This window comes from Leucopleurus acutus (genome assembly GCF_964270905.1).
Source record: "Leucopleurus acutus genome assembly, chromosome: 13".
Classification (NCBI taxonomy): domain Eukaryota; kingdom Metazoa; phylum Chordata; class Mammalia; order Artiodactyla; family Delphinidae; genus Leucopleurus; species Leucopleurus acutus.
In genome coordinates this window covers 14,129,574-14,156,273 of record NC_139155.1, presented here as the reverse complement: position 1 = coordinate 14,156,273, position 26,700 = coordinate 14,129,574, and the positions used below count along the sequence as shown (strand labels likewise).

Below are 26,700 nucleotides of genomic sequence, written 5' to 3'. Positions count from 1 at the left end.
GCCTGCCAATGCAGAGGACATGGGTTCGAGCCCTGGTCTGGGAAGATCCCACATGCCGCGGAGCAACTAAGCCCATGCACCACAACTACTGGGCCTGCACTCTAGAGCCTGTGAGCCACAACTACTGAGCCTGTGTGCCAAAACTACTGAGCCTGCGCTCTAGAGCTCGTGCTCTGCAACAAGAGAAAGCCTGTGCACAGCAACGAAGACCCAATGCAGCCAAAAATAAATAAATAAAATAAAATTTTTAAAAACCGAAAAAAACTAATCATTTAAATCTTTTCCCCCATGGACAAGACACAAATAACAAGCTTTTTCTGCTTTTCTATCTCCAGAAATTCCATGAGAATCCAGAAATGGAAAAAAAAAAAAAAAAAGTGAAGGTAAAACCTGCATCTAGCTGATTGACTATGAAAACTAAAAAAGCACTAAAAAGCATAAAATAGTATTGCTGAATACTGAAGAAAAATGAAAAACACCTGCAAACATTTTTCTACACATCCTGATTGTCTTTCTAATGTTGTTTAGTAGTTAGAACTACTTGCAAAACAAGTGCTTAGAGTTGATAAATATTTATGGTGCCACCTGGTGATTTACTTCATGTTCAGCCAGTGCATTGATTTTGGATGTGATCAGTACTGCCCCCTCAGGAGCACATTCTCCTCTGCATATAATACAGGAAGCTGTACAGCTGGGGACCAGAGACTGTTACAGGTGCTCTGAAACATCAGTGAGAGGAGTTGCCAACTAAAGGAAAAAATGAAAATGCAGAGTGCTTTACTCTGCTTTTCCACAGATGTAACCATGACTTCATGCAAAACCTAAAGAAAATGGAAGCTCCTTTATTCCAGATAACCCATAAATTCAGAATTCCACATATAATTTCCTTTAGATGAGCAGAGTATGTTATACATTAATATCCATCTCCTTTATGAATCCTTGATAAGATTGTAGTTGACAAGGAGAATGAGAACCAGGATCTGGATGCTGAATGATGGCTTTGGCAACATCATGTGAGGTGGCTTTTGGGTCTGCCACACAGTTTGAGTTTCTTTGTTGTGAGCATCTGTGCCAGGCCATTGAGAAACACCAGAAAGATGGACATGGACATGACAATCACGTAGTGGCTGATGCTACAGGAGGAGAAAAAGAAACATGTTACAGGCAGAGAGAACACATAAGAGGAAAAGCATAAGATTCCTCTAACTAATGTTTCTAAATGTACAGTTGATCCTTGAACAACTCAGGGATTAGGGGTGCTGACCCTCTGAGAAGTCGAAAATCAGCTTATAACTTTATAGTTGGCCCTCAGCATCCAAGGTTCCTAAGTATCTATGGTTTGGCAGCCTCGCATTCAACCAACCACGGATCTTGTAGTACTGCAGCATTTACTATTGAAAAGAATCCACATATAAGTGGATCCATGCAGTTCAAACCCATGTTGTTCAAGGGTCAACTGTGTATATAAAATATACAGAATTACAGAGGATACCAGTGATTTTGAAATAGATATCAATATGTTAAAAAGAACAAATTTGTTGTAGAAGTAGTGATGAACATAATATTTTGAGATAGCTTCAACAACTATAATGATATGAAAATGTCTGATTGATATTAGTAGTGCCTGTGTCTTTGTCACCATTAGAAACTGAATTTTAAAATTTAGCTTTTAGAAAACTAAAGATAATTTCCCCCCCTCTAATTCTTATATACTCTGAATAATATCCACAGACTCCCCATGATGTCCCCAAGTTAAGTATTCTGATGTTTTAGACCATGCCATCCCATGTTTTGACATAAGTTAGAAGTACTTTGACAAAAGTACCAGCCACAAAGAAAGAAAAATATTACCCAAACTCAAATTCAGTGAAGTGAAAGTTTTAGTCAAAGAACCTAAACAAAAGAAAAGGGACACATCTCTCTATTAATCTCAGAGTCAAAGCTACTATCCCCAAGACTTCTGGAAGAAGATAGAATATGCTTAAAATTACTCAATCCCAGTTCCCATCTATCAGCAATATTAAATGTTCAGTTTTTCTTTTTAAACACAGTACATAGTACATGGCTTGATGATAAATTGGGAAATATGGAAAGAAATTTAGGACACAGATCTGACAAATGTGCAACAAAGCAGAGGCTTCCTATAGTGTACTAGTACAGTATTGCCCAAGCTAAGCTGCAGTGCAGATTGGCAAGTTTATTCACAATGCCTATCAGAGTTGTGTTTAACTGTCTAACTTCATAATAGATTCACACATTTTACACCCTTCAACAAAGGTGAAGGGAAGGTTCCGCAGGCCTGTAACCAAGCTGGCTTGATGAAGGGAGGTCATATTTTCTCCCCTTTCCTCTCCTCTACCCCCAGCAAACAGAAGTCCTGGTGTGGGTTAAAGAAGCCCCTTCCCAAGAATGGCCCCCAGGGCAAGCCCCAGGGAACTTATCTTAGGGCATCTGGGAAGGTGCCTTTTGGGTGCATGTAAAACAGGCCGATCACAGAGAGGGACATGGAGACTAAGGGGAAAGGGAACAGCGGCCTGCAGGCCTCCCTCCCACCTTCTCAATATCTCCAGTCCAGTAGGTGGGCAGCCCCCCAAAATGTCAAACTGCTGGCCCTAGGCCAACCTAGGCAAAGCTTCACTGTGCTGTCAGGTAACTGCCCCATAGGCAAGGCCCCTCAAGGCCAGGAAAGAAGGGCCTCTACTCTATGCAGCTTTTATTTATTTATTTATTTTTGGTATTGTTATAAGCTTTTAAGTAAGAACCTCCAATTGTAAAGCTTTATGGTTTGATAGGATTTCCTTTGGAAAGGCACTGATTCCTATTTAGAATCTTTCTCTAGGTTCACTGGTTCATCTTGTAAAGTAAATTTGATATAGAAGAGTTGGCTAATTAAAAAATAAGAATGAGAACTAGTTATGTTAGAAATCTGGTTCTGGACTAGGGTAGGCTCCTGACCTAAAAAGAAAACAATAAAATTAGATCTTTAACTGCTAGCCAAATATTAACATTAAGTTAAGAGTTTTGAAATGTTTGTTTATTTTCACTGTAAAAATAATGTAATAGAATATTGGACCTGGAATTTTCTTCTACTTAAATTTATGTGTGTATGTGTTTGTGGGTTTGTATATATTTTTTTAACCCTGAATGAATATGATATAGCTCTTATCTACCACTTAATTATGTAGATTTTACAAAGCTACTTTCCAACTTCAGTAGCTACAGAGGAAATAAATCACTGATAATTATTTATTTAAAAATGATAACAATGATAAGACATTTTTATCATTCTACAAAGCCCTTCTGGGAATAAAACTATCTAGATATTTATTTTAACAGAATGCTCTTGAACAACTCATGCCAAAATAGACAAGATTATGTGACCAAAATTACGTGAGTTATGCTGAAATTTTATCACACTTAAGTTGGTAACTGGTTGACTGATCTTACTTTAAACATCTTCCAAAGTGGGGCAATTCAAGTTTATCACAGCACAGAGGTGTTAGAAAACTAGAAGCTTTAAAAAAAAAATCAGAAAATCTTCCTTTTCCTGGAGATGGAGGAGGTGTACTTTCCCCTATTCTTCCTGCCAAGTACAACAAAAACTCTGGGCATTGTATATAAAAGAAACATAAGAAGACTGAACAGTGGATAGAATACACACAGGTTAAGGATCTTGGGACCCAAGGAATGACACAGTGGGTAGTTCCCTGGATTTTCTTTTTGCTGGAACAAAATGGAACAAACCAGAAATGCCAATGGACATAGCCCAAACCCCCCCAAAACAACCCAACATGATAACAAAAGCCTACTCTCTAGCCAAAGGACAGACAAGGAACGGGGCAGGCCCAAAAGACGGAAAACTTTTAGACAGTAACTGTTCCACTTCAGCCAGAAACCACAGAAAAAAGGGTGGTTCGGCTCCTACCTGCTCCAGCAAAGGCCGAGTGGGGAGCCTACACTTCCACCCTCAACAGGCTTTGATGAGGTACTCCAACCCCCATCCATCCCTGACCCTGAACCCCCATGGCATGAGAGAACACTGAGTAGGGAAGCTGGTACTTTCACCCAAACCTGGCAGTGACAAGCAATTCCCACTGCCCGACAGTGTCAGTGGAGACCACGTGAGAAGCCTCGACTTGCACCCCCGTCCTGCAGTAATGAGGGCCCCCTTCACTGGGGTAGTATCAGACGAGGCCCAGTGGAGAGTCATTCACCTCCGCCCAGAGTTAACAAGGCCATTCCCCTCCCCACTGTGATGTTAGTGGAGGTCATGTAGGGGAGCAATAAGGACTTCCAGCCCTTCCTAACCACGGAAATACCAGGGGAGGCCCAGTGGGGAACTGTAATTCCTTCCCCTGCCCTGTAATAACGAGGAGACCCCTTTGGGCGTCAATGGAGGCTGAATGGGGAACCTGGATTTCTACTCCAGTCAGTCAAAAAACAGTTTGGTAGTTTCTTATGAAACTAAACATGCAACTACTATATGACCCAGCAAGTGTACTTCTGGACATTTATCCCAAAGAAATAAAAACTGATGTTCACAAGAATGCTTAGAGGCTTAATTCATAATAGCCCCAAACTGGAAATAACCTCGAAGTTCTTCAATGGGTGAATGCCTAAACAAACTGTGGTACATCCGTACTACAGAATACTACTCCGAAATAAGAAGGAATGAACTACTGAAACACACAACAACCTGGATGAATCACCGGAGAATTATGCCGAGCAAAGAAAGCTAATCCCATAATGTTACATACTGTATAATTCCACATATGTCACATTCATGAAATAACAAAACTACAGAAATGAAAAAAAGATTAATGGTTGCTAGGGGTTAAGGAGGAATGGAAGCAGGGAGGAACTGGTTTTGCCAATAAAAGGGCAACACGAAGGATCCTGTGTTGATAGAAGCTGTTCTGTATCTTGACAATATGAATGTCAATATCCTGGTTGTTCTATAGCTTTGTTGCATGAAGTTACCCTTGAGGGTAACTGGGTAAAGGGAGTACAGGATTTCTGTATTATTTCTTACAATCTCATGTGAACCCATAATTATCTCAAAATGTTTAATTGAAAACAACTGGCAGCTTGCAGACACCACAAAAACAGCAGGTGGCCTGGCTTGCGCTAAAGGGTCAGAGATTGCTGACCTCTGCCCTAGGCTGTCAGGTCCCTGTAGGCAGGGACCATGGTCCCTGTTTCTCTCCCCATTTCATCTTTTTTTTTTTTTTTTAATTATTTATTTATTTGTTTATTTATTTTTGGCTGTGTTGTGTCTTCGTTTCTGTGCGAGGGCTTTCTCTAGTTGCGGCAAGTGGGGGCCACTCCTCATCGCGGTGCGCGGGCCTCTCACTATTTCGGCCTCTCTTGTTGCAGAGCACAGGCTCCAGACGCGCAGGCTCAGTAATTTTGACTCACGGGGCTAGTTGCTCTGCAGCATGTGGGATCTTCCCAGACCAGGGCTCGAACCCATGTCGTCTGCATTGGCAAGCGGATTCTCAACCACTGTGCCACCAGGGAAGCCCCCCATTTCATCTTTAAGGTCCAATTCAAGGCGTTGTGGGCCCTTCAATATTTGTTAAGTTATTAAAAATGGTAATTTGTAATTAAAAGAAATCAGAAAATCTTCTTTTGTTTTATATACCCTGGCAGATTTAGCCTGGACTGAAATCAGACTCCCCTAAAATAAAAGTCATAGACATATAATCAAAATTAAATGATAAAAGACAAAATCCCAAAATATTTAAAGAAACAAAGAGTCTCTCCCAAAATGAAGTAAAACTAGCCCTAGGAGATATTAAAACATAAAGATAAGTGTAATTCTGGCATTAGAATCAATAATCAGAACCAGGGAAGGGAACAGAAAGCACCGTACACTAAAGATAAAGGAACCATCACAAAAACCTCATGACTGTTCTGGCTAGGCTCACTTTAATTTTATGGGCACAGATGAGATTTGGTTCTCATGAATGCCTCAATTCTGACTGCACACTTGTGAATTATTTTTCTGTCTCCAAATCAAACCATTTAATGTCCTTTCTTCTCTCCTCAAAGTTCTATCACCTTCCTCCCCTCTCAGGGGATGACTTTGCTTATTTGAGAAAACTTTACTGAGAGCTAAGAGAGAACTTCTCTTCTTGCCCCAAACCTACTAAAACACCCATATCTGTCTATATTTCCTCCTGCACCTGATCCTGTCTAAAACAAACCCCTCCACTTCTATTTTGGATCCTGTTTCAACTCTCCTACAATAGGACTTTACTTTTGCAATGATCCCCCCCCCCATAGAGACATTTTCCCCTTCTCTAAAGCGAGCAAAGCTGTCACCACGCAGATGTGTAATTTCTCTCATCCTAAAAATAAAAGAAAAACTCTCCCAAGATCCCATGGCTTCCTCTGGCACCATCCTAATTTAAGGCATTTTAAATTTGATATGTAAAACCCAGCTCTTAGTTTCCCAAATCTTCCTTCATCAACCTCACTTTTCTGAGGGGCTTCTCCATCTCTGGAAATGGCTTTACTGTTCATTCACTTAGTTACTCAAGATAAAAAACCTAGGAGTCACCCTTGATTCTCACCTTTTCTTCTAGCACACCCAGTCCATTAACAACTTCCACTCACCTCTCTTTCAGAATACTTTGTAAATCTAGCCTCTTGTTACCATTTTGAATCACTGCCCTAGTCGAAGCTGTCATCATCTCTAGTTTAGAATACTGCAAGAGGCTATTAACCAATCTTCCTCTTCCCTCTCTCGATCCCTGAGTATGTTCTCCGTATTGGCCAAAGAGTTGTTTCCAAATGTAAAGCGTATCAAATACTTCCCTGCTCAAGAGTCTAGTGCTTTGCCTTATACTTGGAATAAATTCCTAATTCCTTACAATGACCTTCAAAGCCATAAGTGACATCAACTGTCTTTCTGAACTCTCTCCCTACCATGTTTCTCCTCACACCTTTCTCGTCACAATAACCTTCATGTTTTCAAAAGTAATGACATCAGGAAATGGTTATCATAGAAAGCCAACTTAAAAAAAAAAAACACCTGTATATGTTTGCATATAAATTAAGTCTAAAAGGAGATACATCAACCTGTTGGACAGAGGTTAACTCTGAGACATTGAATTATGTGTGACTTCTTACTTTTTCTACATGCTTTCTGTATTTTCTACAATGAGCTTGTGATACGTTTCTATTTATGTGATATTTACAAATTATGACATAGAACTGTTGGCCAAGCTCATAATTATCACAGAAATCTTCAACTCTCTCCCTTTCTGTTCCTCACAGGATATTTCAAAATCTGCAATGGTTCCTGAGATAAAAATCCTCAACCCAATAAGCTGGATATAGTGGTCACAATTCTTCATGTTATAAGAAGGTTCACTCCCCAACCCAGGGACTGGAGTTCGGAGTCAGAGGTGAGATGAGGGACGGACTGCAAACTGCCCAGTCTCCAGCCTCGAGGATCAAATCCAGGACAGCCCAATCTGACCCTGATTCCATGGGAAGACCAGGCAAGGAGGTTAGGAGGCAGGTAGATGAAGGAAAGCCATGAGGACTGTAAAAGGTTACACTATAGAACGAATACACAGAATGTGGCCTATCCATACAATGGAACACTATTCAGCAATGAAAGGGAACAAAGTACTGATCCATGCTACAACATAAAGGAATGCCAAAAACATCACACTAACTGGAAGAAGACAGATGTGAAAGACTACATATCGTATGATTCCATTTATTGAAATGTCCGGGGAATAGGCAAATCTGTAGAGACAGAAAGCAGAGTAGTGGTTTCCTGGGACCAGGTATGGGAATTGCATAGAACTGAATTAGGCACGGGAGAATTTTTTGAGTGATGGAAATATTCAAAAACTAGATTGTGGTGATGGTTGCACAACTCCATAAATCTGCTGAAAAATCACTGAAGTGATTTAAATCATTTAAAACCTTAAAATGGATGAATTTTATGATATATAAATTATACCTCAATAAAGCTGTAAAAAAAAAAAGAAGAGATTATATTCTAGCAGATGTTTTTTCCATTAAATTTTACTATCAATTTTAGGTGTTTTTTAAAACTTTAAAATATTAAATATGACTTGATCTCTTAACAAAGTAGTTTTGTAAAACCAGAAAGTAGGTGACCCATCCTCAAATTTAGTGACAGTCTATTTATAAAAGGTATTCCACAGATCACCTATCTCCTTGGCCTGAAGTGGCCTGAAATCATGGACTCTTGGCTCATTTAAGCTAACATCGTTGGCAGGGAAGAGTTGTGAAGCTCATCATCTTCGTGCCACTGAGTCTAAGGCATTCAGGTTGTTATATTTTCCATCAATCAAGTCTTGGTGTCATCATAGCAGAGCAGAGTTAAAGGAACATCAAATTTCTACTTGCAATGAGTTCCGCTGTTCCCACTCTCTTCCCTTGACTATTTTGACAGCATTTAAATCAGTAATTCTAAAGGTATACATATGAGATGGTAGAGGGACAGGGTCTGTGTGTGGAGGGGCATACAGAATCACCAGGCAGGCCTGTTCAATGTGTACAATGGGTGATAAAAGGTTGATTATACTTCTCAATTAGGATAATGGGCAACAGAAGCAGGTCCTATTTGTCAGATGTACTGGGGAAGAAACAGGTTGAGAATCACTGATTTTAATAAAGCTTAGTATTCATTGTCAAGTGTAAAGATATTTTATGGCACTTATTAATTACATTTAGGAGGATATTAAAATATTACTGGACTTAATTTTAAGTTTTCACTATATCTAAAGATAGAAGTGATACTTTAGTTGTCATTTATATTTTAATAATGTATAACAATAGTGCATGTAGGAAACAAAGTCCAAATGAATACCACTATCAAACTAAAGTTCAAACTGATGATGATGACTATTCACCTCATATCAAATACGTTCAGAACATAAATTTAAATCTAATTTTTTTATAGTTATGAAAATTCCCTCAAAGGAATTTTTTCTCTAGTTTAAAAAATGCACTTCTCTCAGTATGGAATATAAAAGGCAATACTCTGTAAAGTTTATGGCCTGCTATAAATGAAGAAACCGTGTAAAAGATCAAAAGAAGAAAATGCTAAATTATAGCTCTGTCGGCCCAACCCAGTTTCATGGCCTGGGTAGGATATTTTTCACATGGCTGTTGAAAAAACACCTGATGCCACAAGGTTCTCCAGAAAACCACTGAAATTACACCCACGGTTTCAGGTGATCATACTGACTGGAGTGTATTCCTTTAACAGTTTCCATTAAAGTCTGGTAAAATCTGCTCCAAAGATACATTTTGAACATATTGGACTACACTTACAAACAGATATCCTGTCTTATGCCCTAGCAATGCAATCTTTATTTTTAAAGACACTCTTATTTATTAACCTGAAACTCATAGCTGAGGAATCTCTCCAACCTATTTTGAAAACCCACTGCAGTCCCCACGACGGCACTACAGACATTACAGATACATGTCAGACTGCATTCATGGGGGTCATTAGCCCCTAGTCCTCTCTCAAATTCTAGGACAGGTTCTCACCATTTATGTATTTATAAAGCAATAAAATTTATAAAGCAATAAAAAGGACAAAAGGACAACATTCCATTCCTGTGAATAATAGGCATGGAATGGCTGAAGTTATTAACTGTATTACTAATACAAAGGAGTATGGAAATAAAATTTGTCACAAAGGGAAGCCACTGCAGGAGCACAATTCAAATAACCCAGGTTCCCATTAAGGAAATTATGACAGTAAGTTTAATAATATCTGCAACATGACAAGGAACTGCTCAGCTTTTCAAATGTATATCCACATAGGAATAATTAGAAAGCCAAAACTTAAAAGCAACATTCTCACAAATAAAATGCAGGAAAAAGTAGAATAATGAAGTTTCGATAGGTGAACCTTATTATATGGTGCTTTAGCTTTGGATCTTGAAGTGTATTTTCCCCCACTATCCAAGCCTTTTCCTGGCAATCAATCAGATGCTTATGAAGATGCATGAACCACTTCTGCGCATTAGACCTGTATCACGTGGTTCACTGCAGTACTATATGCCATCACTGCTATACAGGATGCAAAGGAAAGATTTTAGAATTCTAACTCACCAACAAGAGCAGCAGCAGCAACGAAAACCTCACCTTGCAGCATCAACTGGGGTAATTCCACTTAGAAAGCTTAATTCCACTAACTCAGATTTCATTTTGTCTCTGCACCCCAACCTCTTCCACCTCCCCGCTCCCCATCATCTTCCTTTCTTAAGTAGGCATCTTTTGTACAATACAATAAAAGACAAAGAAGACAAACAGAGCAGAGCAAAGAGATATTTCAGCAGGAATGACCGGGAGAGGATGTGGGTAATTTATGTAGGATAGTTCAATGTTCTCAGCCTGATGAACAGAACTGAGCTCTGAAATCTGAAGTCTCTCAGAGCAAGCATCCCATTTTACCTATGGGAGTTAGACTCGTGATGATGAAGCATTAAGACTGAGATAAACTGAGGTTTAACATAACTTATTAACTGGCTACGCCTTTATTCTCTTCCCATCCACTTTGGATTTTTAATGTTGTATAGATGAGGATGTGAAGATTACACCGGGACAAAAGGCATAAACCAGGACTGCTCCAGGTAAACCTGGACATATGATCCCTGTATGTGTAGGGCAGCTCCCTTTATAAAAAAATACTATTACCACAAAATATTTCTACAGCACAGTTTTTACCCTGTATAGCATTAATTAATTATATACTATTTTAATACGTAATATAAATGAAGTACAGTACTGAACCACGGCGTTAACGTCCTTTTCTCGTGGCTAGTGCTGCTGAGGGAGGGGTCATCAATGCATTCACAGCCTACAAGTGCTAATGCACCATTCTGTTTCCCTTGGTTTGAATGATGCCCATTGTTTGTTTTATGCCTCTGCAGTCTCTTTTTTGCTATTATTTTGTGCTCTGATGAACACTTTATTTCCCATGATGGTTGTGTAAAGGAATGCAAGGAAGAGGCCTGGAGGTACCACACGCGTGCCAAGAAGAACATCACACTAGATACTAAATTCAAGTTTTGCAATGGGTCAAAGCCTCTTTTAGTAAAAAATAAAGATAGATAAACTGGACTATATCAAAATTTAAAACTTCTGTGCAAAGGACATAATCAACAGAGTGAAAAAGCAAACTACAGAATGGGAGAAAATATTTGCAAATCATATATCTGATAAGGGGTTAATGTCCAGGACAGCCCAATCTGACCCTGGTTCCATGGGAAGACCAGGCAAGGAGGTTAGGAGGCAGGTAGATGAAGGAAAGCCATGAGGACTCAACACTAAACAATAGGCAGGTAGATGAAGGAAAGCCATGAGGACTCAACAGTCAACAATAAAAAACCAAATAACTCAAATGAAAAATGGGCAAAGGACTTGACCAGATATTTTGCCAAAGAAGACATACAAATAGCCAACAAGCACATGAAAAATGCTCAACATCACGAACCATTAGGGAAATGCAAGTCAAAACTACAATGAGATATACTTCACACCCATCAGGGTGGCTACTATCAAAAAAAGAAAAGAAAACAAGGATTGGTGAGAATGTGGAGAAATTCGTCTTCTGCACTACTGGTAGGAATAAAATGGCACAACTGCTATGAAACACATTAAGGCAATTCCTCAAAAGATTAAAAACAGAACTACCATATGATCCAGCAATCTCATTTCTGGGTGTGTATCTCAAAGAACTGACAGCAGGGACTTGAATGGATAATGAACACCCATGTTATAGTAGCATTATTCACAATAGCCAAAGGTGGGAGCAACCTATGTGCCCACTGATGGATGAATGGATAGACAAAACGTGATATATACATACAATGGAATATTATTCAGCCTTCAAAAGGAAGGAAATTCTGATACCTGCTACAACATGGATGAACCTTCAGGACATTACCCTAAGTGAAATTAGCCAGATATGAAAGGACAAATATTGTGTGATTCCACCTATACGAGGTACCTAGAGTAGCCAAACTCATAGAGGCAGGAAGTAGAAAAGTGGATTCCAGGGGCTGAGGGGAAGGGAAAATAGGGAGCTGTTGTTTAATGGGTATAGAGATTCAGTTATGCAAGATGAAAAAGTTCCAGAGATTAGTTGTACAGCAATGTGAATATATTTAATAAAACTGAGCTGTACACTTTAAAATGGTTAACGTGGTTTTTTTGTAATGTATATATTACGATAATTTTTTTAAAGAAAAGAAAATCATTATCAAGGAAAAAGACTGTCAAAGTTGGCAATTTGGATTTAGTGCAAAGTACTATGACATGGTAACGGGCCCTGTAACATCACTGAAGTCTGGGGGGACAGACCTTGAAGGAAGCAGGAAAAAATTATGCCTGGAAGCACAGAATAACTTCAGGGATCAAAAGAGAATTGAAGCCTGACCGTTAAGGTTATGCCAGGAGCACTTAAGGATAATGCTTAATCACCCTGATGGTGCTGGTTTAGTTAGTTCCTCCATTTCCAGGCACATTCTACCCCACCCGTCACTCCATGGAATGAACTTGTATAAAAAAGGCAGTCAAGATTCCTAACTCCTAGGCAATAATTCACTTGTGGAAGTAACATCTAAAATATTAAAGCTCCAGTAGAACCAAAGTACATGGCTGCTCACTTATATGCCAACAGAATGCACACTGTAGTTTTGTATTCAAGGTTCTCCAAGTTAAGGTTCCCAAAGGCTATTTTCTGGAAATTTGTTTATCCAAAACCTAAGGTTTCTGAAATTCAGCTTATTTATCACACTCCAGATGAGTAGGCATTGGGCTTTTTCACCTCTATGCTTTGCTCATATCCATTCTGTCTGCCGAAAATACTCTAAGTCCCCTAACTGAAATTATACCCTTCATTCAAGGCCCAGCTCAAATGCTGACCTTGAGCAATGTTTTCTCAGTCATTGAAGTCGGAATTGAAGCGGCCTCCATTCGGTATTCACATAACGCTTAAGCACATGCTGCCTCGTATTACAGTTATTCTGTCTTACAACCCTGAATGCAGGGGCCATGTGTCAGAGTCATATCCTTCCAGGGCTGGAATATTCCTTATAAGTTATACAGTAGAACTTCCCCCTTTTCGTGAATTCCCCACGAAAAACTCTGATGCAGGAGTTATCTATCTCTAGCAGTGGGGCATCACCAAGTCTTGAGAAGGCAAGCCCATTCATCTTTGGGCCCTTGGTAACACCTGGGCATGCTTCATGGATGGTCAATGCTCACTATATACTTTTTCCTGAAGAAATGATCTATATATTAAATGTACATACAATGCAAAAACCTGAAACCTACGTATTCCATGTTATTAAGACTTTCAGAGCCAGTTTCCTCTGCTGTAAAGTAGAAATAATTATATTTTCTTCACATCATTGTCATTAAAACTAATGAAATAACCTATGTAAAACTCCTAATACACTGTGTGCAATAAATGACATTTTAATACTAATTATTATATCAATTTAATACCTTTCTCAATAATCCTTAACTTTACTCATTTGCTGCTTAATTTAATCTGGCTTTTCCCCAGATTTGGGTATAAGTTTTTTTCTGTGGCAAAACAATCCAATCCTCCAAAAGGTTTCTGGAAACTTCTAGCGATCCCAGAAAGGAGGAGAGAGAAACATGATTGCATTAAATTCCTTAAAACAGTTTAACATTTCTAAAGAAAGACATTGCAGAATTTTCCAGAGAAAAACGGTGACTATCTTTAAACAAGCAACATGAAAGACTGGGAAAGAGAGAAAATAATTTGTGGACAAAGAAGGATACAGGACTTCAGGAGTGGATCAAGGGCTGATGTTGATGCCAGAAGGTGGAAAATGAAATGCTAAAAAGGGTATTCTTTCTCTTTCTCTCTCTTTCCCTCCCTCTCTTTTCCCCTGCCTCCTCCCCACGGCTCCCTTTCTCTTTTTCTTCCTTCTTTTTCTTCTTTTTGATGAAAGAGTATATTACTAGAGAGGAAGCAAAGAAAAGGTAATTTGAGGGGTTGGTGTTGAGGGGAACGTTCTGCTAATTAAGTTTTCGATGAAAGACTGAAGATGACAGAAAGGGAACAGGGCCAACAGTGCTGAATGGAATGGGATCCGTGAAGAACTGACAAGAGATGGATGTGAGCAAGAGGGCACAATGTAATGAGAAAGACAGGCCTAGAGTTGTTGCTCAATAGGTACTTGTTGAGTGAAAGCATGAAAGACTAAGTAAGTCAGTAAGTGGGGGAAAAGGTCCTGAATTCTGGGATCCAATGCTGAAAAGAAATCTCCTCTACTGGAGTCCTGAGTATAAGGTAACCAAGGTCAGCAAAGGTGATGCAGCTAACGAAAATTTCTGATCAGGGCCTTGCTCATGGGTATCTTGATTCATCACTATGTCCTTGAACTTGCCCTTGACTCTCTGTAGCCCTAGCAAAAGTCCTTCTAGGGCACACACAGAGCCTCAGAATTTCATAAGCATCACAGTACTGCAGCGTTTCTTTAACCGTATCTTTTAACTCTCCTAGGAAGAGTCTTCTTTATGTCACAAGGTTTTTCTCTCAACCACCAGTATGAGACTATCTGTTGCCATCTTCTGACATAAATAAGACGCCACTTTGCCAGCCGTGCAGTTTGGCAGTGTGTGCTTGGGTCTGTGGTGCCTGTCGGCAGCCTGCACGCCCCGTGACGGCCTTCCCCTAGCAGAAAGCTGCCACCGGCCTCATTCCCTGCTTCTCAGTATTTTCTCTTTGAGGACACAACTCCGCTCTGTACTCAACAAAGGCTTCTGGCACAAAACAGGACTTTTCTGACCTAAGATGCCCTTACTCTTGGCTCATTCCCTCCTAATCAATATTTCTTTCTCCTGTAAATCCTAGATTTATATTATTCAAAACTTTGCAGTGAATGGTTCCTTTGCAACAATCACAAACATGGGATTAGACACAGAGCCACTTTTCAAAACGAGGTTATTAGAATTACAAAACAAAGACTCTGGGGAATTCTAAGTAGAGGCACTTAAGGGCAGTGGGAATACACAGCTCTGGTGCCCAAGTGCTGCCTCCCTGACCTGCTCAGCCATTTACAGGCCCTGTGGCATGAGCAAGTCGCACTCTCCTTAGGGCCACGGGGTCCTCAACTGTAAAATGAGGCAGTAAATATATCTGTGGTGGAAAATAATGTGTACTTCACAGTGCTATGATAAAGATCACATGAAATAATGTGCTGGAAGATACTGTAAACATGGTGGCACAATACCAGTGTTGGTTATTAGTGCTACAGCTGTGACCGGGGCAAGCCTTTGGCATCCTGAGCTCAAACTCAAGTTTGAGCTTCTGTCTTGTTTTGCCTTTTGCCAAATATAAACAGATTCCCTGGTCTCTGAACTGCCTGTATCACGCCTCTCCGGGCCCATGTCTCAAATAAACAACTGCTGGGTACGAGATTCTGTGTTGCAACGCCTTGCTCTGACCTTGCGGGGATGGGTCACTACTCTACTCTGTGAATGGGCTTACTACATTTGAGCCCCGATGCTGGACCCCAGTTTTGACACAGGGTAACCAGATCTAGGGACATTCATGCCTTCCAACTATAATATCATTCCTCACATCACTCATGGCTGAAACAAAATGATAACAAAATCTCAAAAGGAGGTGTGAGGGTATTCCCATGTGATAACTGCCCTATTTCTTCTTCCCTTTCCAATTAAGCTTGAAAGAGTGGTCTGGACTTAAAACTCTACTTCCTGACCTCCCATTTCATTTATGACTTTCCCTTTAATTTTTTTTTTAATTGGAACCTTTTTTTGTTGTTCTTATTTCAGTATATTAACAATATACTTATTCCCTGTTTCTCTTCCTCTTCCTCATTTTTATTTTTATTTTTTTAATAGTCATCAATTTTATACACATCAGTGTATACATGTCAATCCCAATCTCCCAGCTCATCACACCACCACCGCCAGTCCCCCGCCACTTTCCCCCCTTGGTGTCCATAAGTTTGTTCTCTATATCTGTGTCTCAATTTCTGCCCTGCAAACAGGTTCATCTGTCCTATTTTTCTAGGTTCCACAAATATGCATTAATATACAATATTTGTTTTTCTCTTTCTGATTTACTTCACTCTGTATGACAGTCTCTAGATCCATCCACGTCTCAACAAATGACCCAATTTCATTCCTTTTTACGGCTGAGTAATATTCCACTGTATATATGTACCACATCTTCTTTATCTATTTGTCTGTCGATGGGCATTTAGGTTGCTTCCATGAACTGGCTATTGTAAATAGAGCTGCAATGAACATTGGGGTGCATGTGTCTTTTTGAATTATGGTTATCTCTGGGTATATGCCCAGTAGTGGGATTGCTGGATCATATGGTAATTCTATTTTTAGTTTTTAAGGAACCTCCATACTGTTCTCCATAGTGGCTGTATCAATTTACATTCCTACCAACAGTGTAAGAGTGTTCCCTTTTCTCCACACCCTCTCCAGCATTTATTGTTTCTAGATTTTTTGATGATAGCCATTCTGACCGGTGTGAGATGATATCTCATTGTAGTTTTGATTTGCATTTCTCTAATGATTAATGATGTTGAGCAGATTTTCATGTGCTTCTTGGCCATCTGTATGTCTTCTTTGGAGAAATGTCTATTTAGGTCTTCTGCCCATTTTTGGATTGGGTTGTTTGTTTTTTTAATATTGAGCTGCATGAGCTGTTTATATATTTTGGAGATTAATCCTTTGTCCATTGATTCATTTCAAATATTTTCTCCCATTCTGAGGGTTGTCTTTTCGTCTTGTTTATGGTTTCCTTTGCTGTGCAAAAGCTTTGAAGTTTCATTAGGTCCCATTTGTTTATTTTTGTTTTTATTTCCATTACTCTAGGAGGTGGATCAAAAAAGATCTTGCTGTGATTTATATCAAAGAGTGTTCTTCCTATGTTTTCCTCTAAGAGTTTTATAGTGTCCGGTCTTACATTTAGGTCTCTAATCCATTTTGAGTTTATTTTTGTGTATGGTGTTAGGGAGCGTTCTAATTTCATTCTTAAACATGTAGCTCTCCGGTTTTCCCAGCACCACTTATTGAAGAGGCTGTCTATTCTCCATTGTATATTCTTGCCTCCTTTGTCATAGATTAGTTGACCATAGGTGCGTGGGTTTATCTCTGGGCTTTCTATCTTGTCCCATTGATCTATGTTTCTGTTTTTGTGACAGTACTATATTGTCTTGATTACTGTAGCTCTGTAGTATAGTCTGAAGTCAGGGAGACTGATTCCTCCAGCTACTTTTTTTCCCTCAAGACTGCTCTGGCTATTCGGGGTCTTTTGTGTTTCCATACAAATTTTAAGATTTTTTGTTCTAGTTCCATAAAAACTGCCTTTGATAATTTGATAGGGATTGCATTGACTCTGTAGATTGCTTTGGGTAGTAGAGTCATTTTCACAATATTGATTCTTCCAATCCAAGAACATGGTATATCTCTCCATCTGTTGGTATCATCTTTAATTTCTTTCATCAGTGTCTTACAGTTTTCTGCATACAGGTCTTTTCTCTCCCTAGGTAGATTTATTCCTAGGTATTTTATTCTTTTCATTGCAATGTAAATGGGAGTGTTTCCTTAATTTCTTTTTCACATTTTTCATCATTAGTGTATAGGAATGCAAGAGATTTCTGAGCATTAATTTTGTATCCTGAAACTTTACCAAATTCATTGATTAGCTCTAGTAGTTTTCTAGTGGCATCTTTAGGATTCTCCATGTATAGTATCATGTCATCTGCAAACAGTGACACTTTTACTTCTTCTTTTCCAATTTGTATTCCTTTAATTTCTTCTTCTTCTCTGATTGCCATGGCTAGGACTTCCAAAACTATGTTGAATAATAGTGGTGAGAGTAGACATCCTTGTCTTGCTCCTGATCTTAGAGAAAATGCTTTCAGTTTTTCAGCATTGAGAGTGATGTTTGCTATGGGTTTGTCGTATATGGCCTTTATTATGTTGAGGTAGGTTCCCTCTATGCCCACTTTCTGGAGAGTTTTTATCATAAATGGGTGTTGAATTTTGCCAAAAGCTTTTTCTGCATCTATTGAGATGATCATATGGTTTTTCTTCTTCAATTTGTTAATATGGTGAATCACATTGATTGATTTGCATATATTGAAGAATCCTTGCATCCCTGGGATTAATCCCACTTGATCATGGTGTATGATCCTTTTAATGTGTTGTTGGATTCTGTTTGCTAGTGTTTTGTTGAGGATTTCTGCATCTATATTCATCAGTGATATTGGTCTGTAATTTTCTTTTTTTGTAGTACCTTTATCTGGTTTTGGTATCAGGGTGATGGTGGCCTCATAGAGTGAGATTGGGAATGTTCCTTCCTCCGCAATTTTTTGCAAGAGTTTGAGAAGGATGAGTGTTAGCTCTTCTCTAAATGTTTGATAGAATTCACCTGTGAAGCCATCTGGTCCTGGACTTTTGTTTTTGAAAGATTTTTAATCACAGTTTCAATTTCATTACTTGTGATTGGTCTGTTCATATTTTCTATTTCTTCCTGGTTCAGTCTTGGAAGGTATACCTTTCTAAAGATTTGTCCATTTCTTCCAGGTTGTCCATTTTATTGTCATAGAGTTGCTTGTAGTAGTCTCTTAGGATGCTTTGTATATCTGTGATGTCTGTTGTAACTACTCCTTTTTCATTTCTAATTTTATTGATTTGAGTCCTCTCCCTTGTTTTCTTGATGAGTCTGGCTAATGGTTTATCAATTTTGTTTATCTTCTCAAAGAACCAGCTTTTAGTTTTATTGATCTTTGCTACTGTTTTCTTTGTTTCTATTTATTTCTGCTCTGATCTTTATGATTTCTTTCCTTCTGCTAACTTTGGGTTTTCTTCGTTCTTCTTTCTCTAATTGCTTTAGGTGTAAGGTTAGATTGTTTATTTGAGATTTTTCTTGATTCTTGAGGTAGGCTTGTATAGCTATAAACTTCCCTCTTAGAACTGCTTTTGCTGCATCCCATTGGTTTTGGATCATCATATTTTCATTGTCATTTGTCTCTAGGTGTTTTTTGATTTCCTCTTTGATTTCTTCAGTGATCTCTTGGTTATTTAGTAACATATTGTTTAGCCTCCATGTGTTTGTGTTTCTTACGTATTTTCCCCTGTAATTCATTTCTAATCTCATAGCATTGTGGTCAGAAAAGATGCTTGATATGATTTCAATTTTCTTAAATTTACCAAGGCTTGATTTGTGACCCAAGATGTGATGTATCCTGGAGAATGTTCCATGCACACTTGAGAAGAAAGTGTAATCTGCTGTTTTTGGTTGGAATGTCCTATAAATATCAATTAAATCTATACGGTTTATTGTGTCATTTAAAGCTTGTGTTTCCGTATTTATTTTCATTTTGGATGATCTGTCCATTGGTGTAAGTGAGGTGTTGAAGTCCCCCACTATTATTGTGTTACTGTCTATTTCCTCTTTTATAGCTTTGAAGTTTCATTAGGTTGTTTTTGTAGGTTCAGTCAAAACAGTAGGTTGTTTTCGTAGGTTCTTTTCTTCTCTTGTGTCTCCCACTTAGAGAAGTTCCTTTAGCATTTGTTGTAGAGCTGGTTTGGTGGTGCTGAATTCTCTTAGCTTCTGCTTGTCTGTAAAGGTTTTAATTTCTCCATCGAATCTGAATGAGATCCTTGCTGGGTAGAGTAATCTTGGTTACTCTAGCAATCAGAGGGTAGTGTTAAGTTTTTAAGAAAGTCTTGGTTTCCTCTAGGTCTAACTCACATATAGGATAGTTGCCAGTAAGTTGTGGGTATGTAATAAAAATTGCTATGTCATGTTTCAGGATTAGCAGGAGGGGTGCCTGCCTCTGCCCTTTGGGCTGGGGTGGAAGGAAGCTATGAATGCTAGAGTGGAGGACAGGTTTTCTATGAGGTAGAAGCACATGTGTCACAGCAGTGAAATTCTTCACATCTCCTCAGCCTCTTTCCAGGTTTTTCCCTGGGAGTAAAATGCAGAAAGTAGTACTTCCTACGTGGGGATGAAGGAAGGAGGAAAGAGGCCATGGAGAGCTCACTGGTACCATCACTGGACTGAGAGACATGCAGTTAATCCCCTTCCTCACTCCTGAGCTCCATATTACTGTCCGACTGAGTCTGGAGCCTCTGGGCTTTTCTGTTCCTTTGGCAGCACTCGCTGATAGATTCTGGGCTGCTGATTCCTCTCTTGGATTATCCATCTTCTAGGAATTTGTTGAACTTGCATTTGCTGATGGTCATTTTTTTATTGTCCTCACTTTTGCTAGGTTTGTTATTTTATTGAAGACTTGGTAGAGAGGAGAAAAATGATTATCTTTGGTCTGTGGTCCTCACCCAGAAATCAATGGATTTGATTCAGTGCAGACGTCTAATATTAAATCTTACCCTGAACCGTCCCTGGCCAAGCTCATCAATGACCCACTGTTTAATCCAATGCATGTCTTTATGTCTTTTCCTACCTACTCTCTCTGTAACATCTCAATAACCTCCCTCCTTCCTGAATGTTCTTTTGATTTCCACCACACTACTCTCACCTGGTTTCCTTCTGCCTTTCTGGCCACTTCTTTCAGCCTCATTGCCACACCTCCTGTTCTCTACCCGTAAATATCAGTGGTTCCTTAAGGTGCCATTAGATCTTTGCCTTTATTTATGCTACACATTCTCCCTAGATCTTGTGACCCAATGCGCTCTTCTAAATGCTACTCTTGCAGTGTCTAAACAGTCCCTCTCCTGACAAGCCTTCCCTTACCCTGCAAGGCTGAGGTAGGTGCCCTGACTAATGTCCCCACAGCACCCAAGAGACTATTCTAGAAATTCTCACACTGCACCATATTGTCTGCTCATGAGTCTGTTTCCTCCTCCAACCTTAAGCTCCCTGAGAGCCTGAGAATGTGTTTTTCATCCCCAGAAATTCACCTGGTGCATAGCGGGTGATCAATAAATATTTGCCCTGTTGAATTGAGATCATGGATATTTAAAAATGCTTTGTGTTTTATGCATGTTATTACTGGTAATAACAGTGAAATTCGTACTTTGAAGAAAAAAATCTGCCAAGTAAAGATAAACCTCAAGTGAATCAGAGAAAATCAAATCCTTAATTTGTGTAATATAAATTAATGATGCTATGTAGAAATTAATGATGCACATCTTCATGTGAGAAATATATCCTCTTCATTCCTTCACATCTCTTTAGAGCCAAAACCAATATAAATTTCTCCCATCAAAAAGTCTCAAACCCATATTATAGCAGCATTATTCACAATAGCCAAAAGGGGGAAACAACTCAAGTGTCCACTGATGGATGAATGGGTAAACAAAATGTGGTCTGTACACAATGGAACATTATACAGCCTTCAAAAGGAAGGAAATTCTGACACATGCTATAACATGGATAAACCTTGAATATATTATGCTAAGTGAAATAATTCAGTCACAAAAGGGCAAATACTGTACAATTTAATTTATGTGAGCTATCCTAGAGTAGTCAAATACATAGAAACAGAAATTAAAATGTTGGTTGCCAGGGCTGGTGGAGATGGGGAATGAGGAGTTTTTTGCAAGATGAAAACCATTATGGAGATGGAATGATAATGATAGTTGTACAACAATGTGAATGTCCTTAATGCCACTGAATTCTACACTTGAAAAGGGTTAAGATGGTAAATTTTATATTATGTATATTTTGCTACAATTAAGAATAAAATAAAATGTCTCATATGTAATAATGCTATATTTTGTCAGAATATTTTCCAAACAAAATTCTGACCTATGTTTAAAATGAAAATAAATTAATCAAATTATGGCGATAATAAGGAGAGGTATCTCAAATACAAGAAACACTATGAAGGATAAAAACATAATAATAGTTTCCATTTATTGGAGCTTATTTGATGCCAGGCACTGTGCTAAACGCTTTACGTGGATTAATTCATTCAAAACGACAAGAGACAGAGAGAGATTAGAGACGTTAAGTCACTTGCTGTCAGTCTTACAGCTAAAAAGTGGCAGAAATAGATCAATCCCAGGAGCTCTGGCTTAAAGCCCATACCATGACCTACTACCTGCCTGGACACTTTGGGATCAGAGGGCTGGTGAGAAGGACACATTAAAACTTTCCCTAAGCTTCAAACTTAAGAGACTAATGAAAACAAAATTAACGACCTGTGGAGTACCCTCTCTGTGCCTAGCACACAAGGAATGGAAGAGAGTCAAATCAGCTGACTATCAAGGGAGACAGACCTCTATATAAATAACAAGGCGGTACAAGCCTGAGCTGCCTAAGAGGTAGGAACAGAGGAGAGGACTTGTAATCGAGTACCTCACCCAAACCTACACAATTCCTGGCTGAACAAATACTGACTAAAGGAAATAAAATTAGTCTATAAGAATGTATTCTATCTCTGAATGCATTTGAAAACAAAAAGGCAAAAGGATCAACCTTGCTTTCTTCCCCTCAAAGAGAAGAAATTTAACAGATTATGGCAATCATTGACGTTCAAATCACAATAAACAGGAAACTGACATTTTGTTCAGATTATACTTTAAAACACAATGTTATAGGTATCACATGTTAACATGTTCCCATATTGAAGATTCTAGGAGGCATATGATGATTACATGAAATGTAAACTGCCACAGAAAATTCACACTGCAACTTGAATAGCTTCATTGCTCTTGAGAGAGATTGAGAGATTATGAGAACACAGACACTGGAGTGATCTACCCCAGATTCAAGCAGTTTTCCTTGTACCTTCCTGCTGTTCTGCATTTCTTTCAGACTTAACATCTGTCCCCACATCATCCCAAGGAAACACCTGATAATGTGTTAATGCCAAGAACTGGAGGGACGTGTCTCACCTCCAGAGGTTTAAAATAATTGCTACTTGCTATGCTTACTTCAAAAATCAAATTGAAATCTTCTATACTAAGATACCAAGTTACTATTTTTCACTGCACTCTGAAGAATTCTATGTGAATATATACTATACCTTGTTCCAATATCAAGCCAGCTGCCATAATCTTTGATCAAGAAGAAAAAATGCTGTAAAATAAAACAAAATATGGCTTCATTAAAAACAAAGGCTATATAGATTCAGCCTAAAAGCAACTTTGTTTTAGGATTATGTCCTTCAGATTTCTGACCCCTCAGAACCACTATCTGACTGGAATCAATAAGAATTCGCCCTTTATTGAAATTTTTGCTTGGACTAAAATGAGCAATAGCTTAAAAGCCACAAACAGCATTGCCATTCAACCATATAAGCACAAAAGTGACATCTTGAATAACTAGAAGAAAACCCAGCCAACTTTCATAAAAGACACTAAGTATCGATAATACCAAAGACTGCAGTGAAAGGAAGCCGTATCATCTATTCATCAGCAAACATTTACTGACCGCCTACTATGTGCTAATCCTTGTGTTAGGTCCTGGAGATAAACTCTCTTTCAGGAGATTTATAATCTAGTGACTGATTCAGTCAATTTATCAGGCGTGTGTGTGTGTGTGTGTGTGTGTGTGTGTGTGTGATGAGTGTTATGATTGGAAATACAGGCAAGTACAGGAGCACAAAGAAAGGGGCACACACCCCAGCTGGGGTAATAAGGGAAGGTTGTCCCAATAAAAAGTCTAAAAATCTAAGTGACAAGTAAGAGTCAGAGGAAAGAGGAGGTTGGAGAGATCCGGGGAGAAGTTTGTTTCTGACAGAGGGAGTAACGCTTATAAACATCAAGAGTCCAGGTAGAGCTTGGCAGGTCCAAGGTGAGGCTGGGTAGAGGAAACAAGGAGGGAGAGGAGAGATACAATGGCAGTCAGGTAAGCAGAACTTAGACCACACATGGCTCTCTAAGTTAAACTCAGCAGTCTGATTCTTCATATAAAATTAATCAGAGAATTTAAATTCTCTTCTGTTAACATGTCTTTGTCTATTTGCCACTTTGTGAGCAAAACTGAAAGCTAATTTGTTCTAACATTATGTGTGGTCAATTTCAGAAATATATCCAGTTCGATACAACATAAAAATGTTCTCATCTGAATCAAGTGACTAGGAATCTGATTTGGGAAGTTACCCTAACATTCGTCTCTCAGCACTTCCAGCATAAGATGTGTAGTGAAGAATTAACCCTATCTAAAGAGAGGTCTGGCCTCTACCTTCAGCTACTAGGAGGCGATTACTAGGTCCTGCCTGATAGGAGTGTTTTGCCTGGGGGACCTCAGCCATTGGACAGTTTAATAATGTGATTTATGTTCAGGGCTTTGGGCCGTGTGTTATCAGTTCTACCTCTAGAAGGACTGGAGATTAAAGGTTGGCCACGGGAACAATATACGATTGGGCTCCAATAAAAAGCCTGGACATCGAGGTTCTGGTGAGCCTGGCTGGCAGTACTCCACATGCACTGTCACACATCGCTGCCGGTAGAGCACGGCTGTCCCAGCTTCACGGGGAGAGTATGGCCAGACCTGGACCCCTTCTGGACTCTGCCCTCTGCGTTTCTTCCCTTGGCTGATTTTAATCTATCTCCTTTCCCTATAATAAGCCACACTTGTGGATATAACAGTCTTCAGTGAATTCTGTGAGTCCATCTAGTGAATTATCAAACCTTAGGGTAGTTTGGGGAACCCTCCTGAACTTGCAGGTGTAAAATGGGTTCTTTTTGTTAATACATTACATACTAGAGGCCCACCTACCTGTTCTGCACTAGAACTCATTATTAGAGCTAGCATCTTGATAACATCATCCCACTCTGTTCCCTCTTTCCTTCCTTCCCTTCCTCCTCCCCTCTTTTTTCCTTTCTTTTTCAATCTGACAGAATGGTTAAAAATCAGCATTTCAAGTAGGAAAATGGTATATTACCTAAACCTAAAGTTAGTTTTTTCTGTTAACTTCCTATGGAAGTTTCATTTCAAATACAATGTACCACTGAAGACTGTGTATAAAGTGACAGATTCTAATAAATCAAGTTAGAAGATTTCTGACACTCTAAGAAGAGCACTCTTACCACATTATAGGTCATATAAAAAGAAAGTCATTTATGTGTAAATTATGCCAGCACTTATAACTCAGTATGTAAAGAGTTCACGTACAGAAATGCATTCATATTTCACTTGATTAAATCAACTCATTGGGGGACTTCCCTGGTGGCACAGTGGTTGAGAATTTGCCTGCCAATGCAGGGGACACGGGTTCGAGCCCTGGTCCAGGAAGATCACATACCACAGAGCAACTAAGCCTGTGCGCCACAACTACTGAGCCTGAGCTCTAGAGCCCGCAAGTCACAACTACTGAGCCTGCGTGCCACAACTACTGAAGCTTGCACACCTAGAGCCCGTGCTCCACAACAAAAGAAGCCACCGCAATGAGAAGCCCGCGTACTGCAACAAAGAGTAGCCCCGCTCACTGCAACTAGAGAAAGCCTGCGCACAGCAACGAAGACCCAATGCAGCCAAACGTACATAAATAAATAAATTAATATATATATATAAAAAAATCAACTCATTGTTTAGCTTGTCAATCTTATTTATATTGAATATCCAGTAATGCCTTACCAAAGCCATGATGTCTGATATGTTGATAACCATGAGAAAAAGACTGGAAAAAAATAAAGAAAAAACACATGTAATACTGCAGACACATTTTAAAAGCACATTAAAATCAAAATGAAAATAATCAAATAATCTAACATTCTGTTATTAGTATTTCTGCTTCTGAAAATACTACATTTGACAAAGGCTCTTTTCACATTATCATGGACTACTGTCCCACAGTGATGGGCTAGACTTCAAAAATGTTATTTAACACTTTGAATATTTATTTCAATGGTATGAAAGGGACATGATAGAGAACAAACGTATGGACACCAAGGGGGGACAGCAGCGGGGGGGTGGGGGTGGTGTGATGAACTGGGAGATTGGGATTGACATGTATACACTGATGTGTATAAAATTGATGACTAATAAGAACCTGCTGTGTAAAAAAAAATAAATAAAATTTTAAAAAGAAAGGGACATGAATTATGATTTTTTAAATTAAAGTTTTTATTTTAGATAATTATGGATTCACATGCAACTGCAAGAAATGATATAGAGGGAACCCATGTACCCTCTGCCCAGTTTCCCCCACTGGTAACATCTTACAAAACTATAGCACAATATCACAACCAGGATACTGACATTGATTCTATCAAGATACAGAATGTTTCCATCATCACAAGGATCCCTCATGATACTCTTTTATAGCTACATCTATCCTCCTCTTGCTTACTCTCTGTCTAATCTCCAGTCCCTGGAAACCACTAATCTGTTCTCTGTTTCTATAATTTTGTTATTTCAGGAGTGTTGTACAAGTGGAATCATTTGAATCACTTATAACATTTTGGGATTGCCTTTTTCACTCAGCACAATTCTCTTGAGATTCATCTAAGGTTCTGTGTGTATCAATAGTTTGCTCCTTTTTATTGCCATTATACCACAGTTTGTTTAACCATTCAAGCACCAAAGGACATCAGGGTGGTTTCCAGTTTATGGCTATTACAAATAAGCTGCTATAAACATTTGTGTACAGTTTTTGTGCAAACACAAGTTTTCATTTCTCTAGGAAAAAGAGCCGAGTGCAGTTACTGGATTATGTTGTTTGCACAGTTTCATGTGAAACTGGA

At 39.0% G+C, this 26,700-nt stretch overlaps 1 protein-coding gene across 2 annotated transcripts in view; it reads right to left on the bottom strand.

Annotated features, from left to right (window-relative positions):
* Positions 1 to 842: 842 nt before the first annotated feature.
* The window catches only part of PIGN (phosphatidylinositol glycan anchor biosynthesis class N), a 109,413-nt gene continuing 83,555 nt past the window's right edge, over positions 843 to 26,700 (bottom strand). For both annotated transcript variants that reach the window (XM_082852561.1, XM_082852562.1), the window contains 3 exons: positions 25,592 to 25,634; positions 23,037 to 23,089; positions 843 to 1,133 (listed from right to left, as the gene is read on the bottom strand). In XM_082852561.1, coding sequence (XP_082708687.1) covers positions 1,010 to 1,133; positions 23,037 to 23,089; positions 25,592 to 25,634 — 220 coding nt within the window. In that variant the 3' untranslated portion in view covers positions 843 to 1,009. The remainder of the gene's footprint in view (positions 1,134 to 23,036; positions 23,090 to 25,591; positions 25,635 to 26,700) is intronic.